The sequence below is a fragment of the Papaver somniferum genome, chromosome 7, assembly GCF_003573695.1.
Source record: "Papaver somniferum cultivar HN1 chromosome 7, ASM357369v1, whole genome shotgun sequence".
Classification (NCBI taxonomy): Eukaryota; Viridiplantae; Streptophyta; class Magnoliopsida; order Ranunculales; family Papaveraceae; genus Papaver; species Papaver somniferum.
Window position 1 is genome coordinate 189318290 of NC_039364.1, and position 10031 is coordinate 189328320.

General features: G+C 36.9%; 1 protein-coding gene across 1 annotated transcript; it reads left to right on the forward strand.

The window, feature by feature from the left end:
* Nucleotides 1-839: 839 nt before the first annotated feature.
* On the forward strand, nucleotides 840-7788 carry LOC113299231 (protein REVEILLE 6-like). Its single transcript, XM_026548218.1, has 8 exons — nucleotides 840-1215; nucleotides 2664-2721; nucleotides 4065-4188; nucleotides 4295-4471; nucleotides 4578-4691; nucleotides 5783-5892; nucleotides 6689-6748; nucleotides 7172-7788. The coding sequence occupies exons 1-8, from the start codon at nucleotides 1013-1015 to the stop codon at nucleotides 7274-7276; spliced, it is 951 nt and encodes a 316-aa protein (XP_026404003.1). The 5' UTR covers nucleotides 840-1012; the 3' UTR covers nucleotides 7277-7788.
* Nucleotides 7789-10031: the final 2243 nt, after the last annotated feature.

Sequence of the window (10031 nt, forward strand, 5' to 3'; positions counted from 1 at the left end):
TAGGTTGGACATGGTGGCATTAAATGCTGGGTGGGTTTATCCCACATGCGCTACGAGTTACGACATCACAACCTTCTGTCCTGTCACCTCAATGCGACGCGACTTCTCCTTGTTTGTTTATTCAAAACCGTCTCGAGATTGATTAAAGTAACTTCTTTCTGGATTCAGTACCTCCCATTTTAAGATCGTGCCACATATAGGGTGATAATTCTGCATTTATAACCCTGCTCCCTCAGCAGAAGCGGTAGCACCCAAGCACCAACTTGTATCGCCGAAAAATGACATATTATATTAGGGGTCAAGGTAATCCTGCTAGGTGGAGGTCTTATTAACTAACATTTTTGTTTTAGTGTGGGTTATTGTTAAATGACAAAAGAAAATAAAAATAAGATTTTTTAAGTAAAGCTCATCTCCAATCCCCATGGCCTTATCTAGCATCTTTTATTTAAATTTAGAGACAGAAAAATGATGTGCACTTAAGACCCAGGACCATAAAGAAAATCTAATATATACTTTATTAGACTTTTTCCTTTGCCTTGTTTAGCCATGTCATCTTTCTCTATGACCTTCACCCTTGCATTGAAGATAAAATTTTAGTGGAAAAGTTTTTAGATTCTAAGTGTCATGCTATTTTAAAACATTTACCTCTTGCATTGGAGATGCTCAAAGATCCGAAGTACCAAGGCTGCTAAATGCCACCGCACCCTGGGATTCGTAGTGTCTAGGGCTTCCAATTTATGACGTAACAATGGCGTAATAATATGACCAAAAATTACCTGGTCAAGATGAAAAAAAAGAGGTCGGTATGTAATAAAAGGGTTGATTTAGTTGCAGCCACAATTCAATAATAATCGATCTTACCCATCGAATCGAATCAACTACGAACCCCGAAAGGTACTCAACACAAAGCAGATATTCATACTCCTCCTTCAACTACCTACAGAGAGACACAGAGGGAAATTCAAGTGCGATTTTATCAGGAGAAAGAGAGAGACTAAAAGAGAAGAAGACAATGGTGTCTTCAAAACCAGGTGAAACTGGTTTCTATTTGGACCCTAGTAGTATGGGTGTTACTGCTACACAGACAACAATAGCAACACCTACATCTTCATCAGAAGATCTATCAAAGAAGATAAGAAAATCCTATACAATTACTAAATCCAGAGAGAGCTGGACTGAACAGGAGCATGACAAATTCCTTGAAGCCCTACAGCTGTAAGTTATATTTTTATTCATTTTGTTTTCTGTATTGGAATTAGTTTGAAAGATATTCGTTTCTTTCTGTCTATTGATAATTTGGGTAAAGGGTTCAAAAGACCCCAATTCGAACTTATGAAACCAGGTTAGAAGTAGTTGAAAATTTGTGAACCTTTTGACTAACTGTGAATTAGTACACCAATTTTGGACATGTAGTTGAATTTTGTTAACTGGGTACGAAGAAATTCAGTTCTCCTAAGGAGTTCAAAATTCTTTCGTTTTCTAATTTTTAAATTGATTATGATAGAGTTGTTGGATATGACACACAGGGGAAAATTAGTATTCTGAAAACTCCTATTACCAGATAGCATAATAGAGCAAGTTTTCAGATTAAGGGTGGTTTTGTGAAAAATGAGATGTTGTCTGATTTTATTTTATTTTAGGGGAGTCACTAATTGTTTAGTAAAACCATGTTAGAATACGGGCATCCAACTCAAAACCAATCCAACTCAAAACCAATTGGCAATGAGTGGATAGGCCCTAAGAGATTATAAACCGCAGGATCTTAGATGCCCAGACAATGTGGGACTAATAATCTCAACACGCCCCCTCACGTGTAGTCTCGTTGGGTCTAACACGTGGACAATAAATCGGGTGACGCGGAGTAAAGGCGCGGTCAGTGACTCGTCGCAAATAGCCTGCTCTGATACCATGCAACTCAAAACCAATTGGCAAGGAGTGGAGAGGCCCTAAGAATTATAAACCGCAGGATCTCAGATTGCCCAACAAGGTGGGACTAATAATCTCAACACGCCCTCTCACGTGTAGCCTCGTTGGGTCTAACACGTGGACAATTAAATCGGGTGAAGCGGAGTAAAGGCGCGGTCTAATGACTCGTCGCAAATAGCCTGTTCTGATACCATGTTAGAATACGGGCATCCAACTCAAAACCAATTGGCAATGAGTGGAGAGGCCCTAAGAGATTATAAACCGCAGGATCTTAGATGCCCAAACAATGTGGGACTAATAATCTCAACACGCCCCCTCACGTGTAGCCTTGTTGGGTCTAACACGTGGACAATTATCGGGTGACCCGGAAGGCGTGGTCAAATGACTCGTCGCAAATAGCCTGCTCTGATACCATGTTAGAATACGGACATCCAACTCAAAACCAATTGGCAATGAGTGGTTAGGCCCTAAGAGATTATAAACCGCAGGATCTTAGATGCCCAGACAATGTGGGACTAATAATCTCAACAAACCAAGATGATTAGATGCACCAGCTGTGTTTAACTTGGTATAACCATTAGGTGGAGCTGATATATTCTTTTCTCTTTTTATCCTTTTGTTACCGATCCGTACTTGTATAAATATGAGCCTCATCCTTTCATCGTTTTTTCATAGTTACAGACTTTCAATCTGATATGCTTTCTAATGTGACAAAATTCTATTTTTCTTTTTTCTAGCTTTGATCGTGACTGGAAGAAGATTGAAGCATTTATTGGGACAAAAACTGTTATACAGGTATTAGTGTATCCAGTTTGTCTAAATTATTTTAAGCTTAAATCAGTTCTTCTTTGTACTACTGTGGATCGAAAAATTGAGCTTTTTGTGTCATTATGCGGTGTTTCGGCTTTTGAACTGGTACAAATGAATGTTGAAAAGATATGAGGTTTATTCCTAGATAAAAAGAAGATTAAATCAAAATGGCGAGCACGTACGTAAGTTCTCCTTCGAAATTTGTTAGTTTGTCTACATAAAGTTAGATTGGGATTAATTGTCTACTTAAGGGCTTGGTTGATCTGTTAAGTTGGGAAATCATCACAAGAATTGACCTTCAATATGACTCTATTCCCTAGGTTTCATATGAACTTGAATATAACCTTTCTCTGGATGTCAACCATTGGACGTACTCTACTATAACTAACTAACAACGTTAAGCGAAATAAAAAGACAAATATAGTAAAATACACTCACGAAGTTATAGGCTACATTAATTTCGTAATCAGCAACAATTCGCATTTTTAAATGTCTCTCACTGTTATTTGTTTCCGGCGATTTCCTACCTCTGTATTCCACTTGTTTGTATAAATTGTTCATCTTATAAACGGCACAACAAACAGTGGTATCTATCTTCTCAGCATAAGGGTTGGTTGATTAGCACTAATGACCTATATCTATCATGAAGTAACAGTAGTGAGTGTGATTTTGCAGACTTACCAACGTCAAAACCAGTTAGAACCTCCCATGTGACTGCTGGAAGTCTGATATCAAAATTTTGGAAGTCTAACACTCTTAGATGCTAGTCTGGGTTGTGCTGAGTTTAGACCCACTAGTCAAGGGAGATTGGACCATCTCTCCCAAGAGGCATGACTGGTGGTGACCGGTCAATCAAATCGAACCCAGTCAGTACGCGAGGATGCTCCCACATCAGTGTCCCCTACTGAGTAGTCGGAAGTCGATATCTCTTGCTGTCTACCACTTAGAAAAGGGAGATTGGAGCATATCTCCCATATCCCACTAGCACCGCTGATCAGTAATATGCTATTGTTATTGTTGGTAATAGGAATTTTGAGGAGTTGAGAAACTTATATAGACTGGAATCACTGAGGAGTTGAGAAACTTATATAGTCTGGAATCACTGATAACTTGAAATACAGTTTATTTCAAAATTGTAAAGTCTGGCTTTGTGATAATTGGGCCATCCAGGTTCCCTTTTCCAACCAGTCACAGGCTTTTCATCTTGTCATTTCTGGTTATATTTTGACGTCACTAGTGACAAAATTCTTCTGAGCATTTCTATTTATTTAATGAGTGTGGTAATTTATCTTTATATTCATCTGGTTTGGAATGCTGGGATTTTGCAGATACGTAGTCATGCACAGAAGTACTTTTTGAAAGTTCAGAAGAATGGGACAAGTGAACATGTGCCACCCCCTCGGCCAAAACGGAAGGCAGCTCATCCATACCCGCAGAAAGCCTCTAAAAATGGTCAGTGTAATTTACATAAATAGTTTCTGTCATGCACTGACAGTTGTTTTCCTTTCTGTTTCTAGGATAATTGTTTTTACCATTCTCATTTTCTTGCAATTGGCAGTTCTGGTGTCTCCGCAAGGGATGGGGCCTTGTCATGCTTCAGTCCCTTTCCCCGAACCGGGATACATCGTCAGGCCTGATTCATCGTCAATGCCAACGAACTCCAATGCTAATCCAGCATTGTCTTCATGGCATCACAATTCTGCACCATTGATGGATGCATCACGTATTACCCAAGGTTTGTTTATTCTTAGTCTCACACTGATAATATTAATTGTTTTCTTGTCCAAGATCAAAAACTGTACATCTGTATCAACAGCTTTCTGATTGTGCTTTAATTATAGATAATATGGGATCTGGAAGACCTACTACTGTAAATAATTGCTGTAGTAGTAGTGAAAGCACCCCCAGGAAATGGGCTGCAAGTGAAATGGCTGATCATGGCCCGCCATTGAAAGGTGAGTATCTTTCTATTGCAGTATGATTATTCTAAGTAATAAATAGAAAAAAAATATTTATGTTCTTCTGCGTAGAAAACATAGTAGGAGATTAAAATAATTTTGCTTCACTTTTAAAGCAAGTGCCCGCGGGTGCCTATTAAGTAATCTTATCCGTGGTGCATTATATTTGCAATGTACGTGCATGCTACTCTTGTAATTATGTTGAAACTATTTTCTATGGTACAAGAATAAAATGGTATTATCTTACTTTCCTTGATAAAAAATCATCAATTTATCGAAGACCTTAGTCTTATTAGCTTTTAGAAATGCTTATTGAGACATCACATGCTAATGAAAAGTAGATCCTGGAAATTGGGGCTTATGCTGCAAATGCAACTTTATTGAGATGAGTTATCTTTGGCGTTATCTTTGTATAGAATCATTTTCTAACACAAATATGCTCCAGTTTCAGTGTTATGGTACACAACCTTTTTTTCCCTTTCAAAATAATTACTACCAAATACCAAGTGTCAGTGTTCACTAATTCATGGTTTAAATTACTACTGCATGGTTTTAGAATTCTATTAAGTTGTTGAGCGCCAAAAAAAGAAGTACCGTAAAAAACTTAGACAGAGCCGTGATGCAGCCCTGGCAACACAGCTTACAAGTGATCTATCAGTAAGTGTCTGCAAAATAACTTAAGCGTTGAAGTTCACTCCACTATAACAGGTGTCAATATCCTGCAGATGTAGGTTAATGAGTTGCTGCACATGCAATGGGGTTATGAAAGTTTGATAGTCACTCTGATGCCAATTCCTAACCCTGGTCACTGTTCTTTCATCTCTATGTAATTTCTAACAGATAAACGGAAGAGCCTCTCCAGTACCCGAATTCTTTTTACTTTATTCTATTTTTTGAATCTTTTTATTTTCATTATTATTATTATGAGATTCAAAATCGAGGAATTTGGTGTATGACATGCCTATGATGTCTATCTTCTTGCATATGACTCTTGTAGTCTAGTTATACTTCGAAGTTTGGCTGACAATTGCACTTGCACATGACCATGAAGTTTGACGACAATGTTTCGTTATATTTGTTTGATGCAGTTATGCCTGATTTTTCTCAAGTCTACCGCTTCATCGGCAGTGTGTTTGACCCCGAGACAACTGGTCACTTGCGGAAACTTAAGGAAATGGATCCAATTGATGTTGAAACTGTATGTCTTTTTTAAAACTTAAACGATTTTGATCAATCTACTTACCAAGAAATTTTGAATTCATGTGCAGTTCAGTTAGCTTAAAGGTGCACTTTTTGTGACACTATATATTGTTTACTCCTGCTTGCTTTAGACTGTAGCTGCTTACACTATCATATTGCTTAAGAGTATTGGATGTTATCCATGGTTTTGGTGTTCATGTGCTGTCTATTCGTAGAATAGTTTGGATGTCATATTTGCTGGTGTGACCATGCTACTAGTGATTTTTCTTCTAGTGTATCCCTAGATGCTGTATTTTACTAGTCATGATTCAGTGGCTTCTGTTTTTATACAGCACAACTAGATCAGATAGACTGACCTTTCGCATGTTAATTGGTTGTCCATTAGTTGCATAGACAACGCCTGTGTTTCAGTTATATTTGAGTTGGCTTTCGTCATACAAGATAGTAGAAGACTATGTTAAATTAGGGATTGATACTTGCTGAAAGGAGAAATAATCTTATATTTTGAATAAAATTAAGGCTGTGGGAATATTGCTTGTATACTGGAATAGTCAAGTACGCCATCAGCCATTTGTGATTTAGGATTTCTAACTTGGATAATGCATGCAGACTGGATTATCTAAAAACCTGCTTTTAGTGGCCCTACCACGAGACCCTATGGTCCCTATCTTCGCTTAAAACTTGCTAGTAACCCGTCCAGAAATAATTGATTATTGTGTGGATTTGGTGCTATGAATGGTTTGCTCAAGCGTGCTACTATTGTTATTATTGACTTAAGTTCTGTTTTGTGCCAGGTATTATTGTTAATGAGAAACCTCACAGTCAACTTGTTGAGTCCTGATTTCGAAGATCATGTAAGTTCCCACCCCTCATAAACTGCATCTAAATTTGTCTTGGCTCTACTATTCATAACCAGGGGAGGATTTGACTTTTCCGGAAACTGTCGTTCTTAGTTAGGTGAAAATGAATTGATCATACTGATGTTCATTTTAGTCATGTTAGCAATTATAGTGAACACCATAGCAGCTGTTCTGAGTTCTTTCATTTTGCTCAAGGACTAAATATGTTGGTGAATGTTCAGCACAATGTCCTGATTCTATATATTGTTTAGAGTACAGTTATGTGGAAAGACGTTTAACAGATGGACCAGTTTTTCTAATTCTGTCCCTAACAACTTAATTTTTCTCGAAATTATTAAACTACATTGTTAAATTTAATGAGTTTTTGTTTGATGTTTCTGAAATGAATGGTTCTATTTCCTTTGACACCCATTACAGAGAAAGTTGCTCAAGTCTTATGATGCTGACTTGGAGAAAACAAAATCAGAAGGTGCTTCTATTACTACACCTCCAGTGCAGGTAGGGAGAAGAATCAAAACTTAGATAAAATCAGCATATTATTTTTCTCCGTATAGATATGCTCCGTCAATTCGATGCTTGACAAAACACCTGTTGATTGTCAAATTAATAAGTGTTCCGAGGAGAAAAGGGAGTGACCTGTGAGCACTTCAAAATGATAACAAGGCCGATATCTCTGCCTTTTTTTTGTATTTGTAAGGGTTTTTTTTATTGCAAGAGAATGTCAGCTAGTAGTTTGGTGAAATATGTCTTCCCGGTCTTTCCAGCTTAAAGTGTTGGATGTTTGAATGGACCCAAAATTTCATTTTATGTTGTTTGTGTATCTAATCTAGCGAGAGAAGAGCCTTTGTAAATCAGTAAATTTGATACTATACTGTAAATATCTGTAGCTGTCACCTGGAAAAGAGGTTATATTTGTACAGAGTTCAGGAGCACTGTATTAGGTTTTTGTTTAGGTTAGTATACTTTTGATGATCTTGTTTGATTATACAGTGAGAGTAGTATTTAAATAAATCTTTGTGGTCTATCTTGGTTAAGTGTTTTTTTTTAATACAATTTGTTAAGTGTTTTACTAATCTATTCCCTCCGTTCTTTTTTAATAGGCCAGTTTTGTTTTTAGCGAAATTTAAGGAAATTAAGAGAACTAATCATTGAAAGTGGTCCTCATGACACTTGTCAATAAAAGAAGTGAAGTGAAATGGTCCCAATAACACTTGTTAGCAAAAGAAGTAAAGTGAAGTGGTCCACATGACACTTGTCATCAAAAGAAGTTAAGAGAAAAGTGGTCCCAAAAAATTAAAATAACATTTGACTTTCCCAATTAGGAAACTGGCCTATTTTTTTGAAACTTTTTTTTATAGAAACTGGCCTATTAAAAAAGAACGGAGGAAGTATATGTTAACGCATGAACTACTATGCTTATCTAGCTTATCCATTTACATGAATTTCTATGCTTATCTAGCTTATGTTGGTGATAAACAGCTCAATCAGACATTCCTGGGGGACAAAACAATGTCAGCTTGGCGTTTGTGGTCCATGGGAACCAACCGCTTGATTTTATAAGAAGCCTATTATTGGGGCCTCACATTCCAATAGAGGGGTTTCACTAATAGGACAAAAACGGGTCACTAGCTAGTAATTTCAAAAACCCCATATATAATTATTTTGTATAATGGCAAAATTATCCCCAGTTTATTAGTGATAATTATCTAATTAAGTTAGAGAATCAAATTAGATTAACGGTTTTGATTTAGATAAAATTCCTGATTTAGATCAGATTATGCTTTTGATTAAATGTATTTTCTTGCAATCTACGGCTAGGAAATGAAGAACTCCTGGCCGTAACTGGCTTGAAGATTGTTTACGAGTAAGAATTCTAAATCCCAACCTAACCGACAGAAGATTCAATATGTCTTTTTCATCTTCAGTTCACCGGCAACCCCAGCGGGAGTAAATATTAAAATTGCCAAGGAGTTGAGCTCTGCGGATCGGGCGAAAACTGAGTTAACTCGGTTTTCATTTTTACCCTCTAATCCTTCATCTGTTTGTGATTTCTTTGATTATGATCCAATTTTGTCTAATTCATTAGTTCGTGTTTATTCCTTTTCGTTTTACTTTTAGATTTTTTAAACATGAAGCTCATATTATAATAATCTCTTTTATGCTTTATATTTAATCTCTTTCACTATTACTGTGAGTCCTAATCATATTCACTGTTTTGTTATTCTCAAATCTACCTTTGATTTCTAATTCAGTGTCAATTCTAATGAAGTTTTAATCTCTTTTTGCAGGCCTTTTTGATCTAGATATGGACCAAATCCTGTTTTGGATCTTTGTTCTAAAACTATGCATCTTTCTCCTGACATTGTTGTCAACTATGGCTGTTTTGCCGATAAACAACAGATTACTCCATCCAACAATGTTGTCAAGCTACAAAAGTTCTTCGTTAAGTTTTTCTCACTATGAGAACCATAATCCTAGCCCCATTAAGCTGTTTAGAACCATGAGCGACCAGATTTTTCTACCAAGTCAATACCCGATTCAGAATAACAAAATTCAAAAAATCTTGTTTCCTCCCTTAACCACCCGTAACTCTAGGAACTACCATTATTTTTCGGAGTCCATGCAAACAAAATCTAGAAGATCTAATATTTCCTGTTTCTGGATTTATTCTCCGCCAGTTTTAAGGAAACAGTTTATACGCGTCATTGACTATAATAATTGCTTCTCCAAAATTGCCAAAGAAAACCCTAAACCCTGCAACTCGAGATAATTCCTAAACCCTAAGCAACATTGTCCCATTTTCTTTGATATGGATACTCAATCTCCCAACAACCTAAGCTCTATCACGGAGAAAATGAAGACTGCCACGATTGGATCCAGAGGTGCCATCGGGTCCTCAAAGAACATTAATGAAGCTGCAAATGAATGGAAAAATTGCTTGATTGGAAAGTTAATAACTGATGATGAAGAGATTGAAAATTCTGAAGTGAAGGATGAACTAAACCTGCTATGGAAAAGCTACAGAAAGAGGGAAGTCAAAACTGTGGGTAAATATCTTTATGTTTTCAAGTTCAACTCTGACAAAGATCTGAAGGATGTTCTGAAAAAGTCTCCATGGATTGCACAAAGAAGCTTAATGGCTCTACAGATTTATACCACTGCGATTGCGTATAAAGACTATGTTTTTGATAAGCAAGAATGGAACGTTCAGTTTAAGGGACTGCTGTTAGAACACCATCATGTTGTTGTTGTCGATGAAGCTATTGAAGATCTGGGA

Excerpts from the sequence above, each read along its gene's own strand:
- LOC113299231 (XM_026548218.1), top strand. The coding sequence starts at position 1,013 with ATGGTGTCTTCAAAACCAGGTGAAACTGGTTTCTATTTGGACCCTAGT. Across the intron at positions 1,216-2,663 it reads TTCCTTGAAGCCCTACAGCT|CTTTGATCGTGACTGGAAGA; the intron begins GTAAGTTATATT and ends TCTTTTTTCTAG. Across the intron at positions 4,472-4,577 it reads TGCATCACGTATTACCCAAG|ATAATATGGGATCTGGAAGA; the intron begins GTTTGTTTATTC and ends CTTTAATTATAG.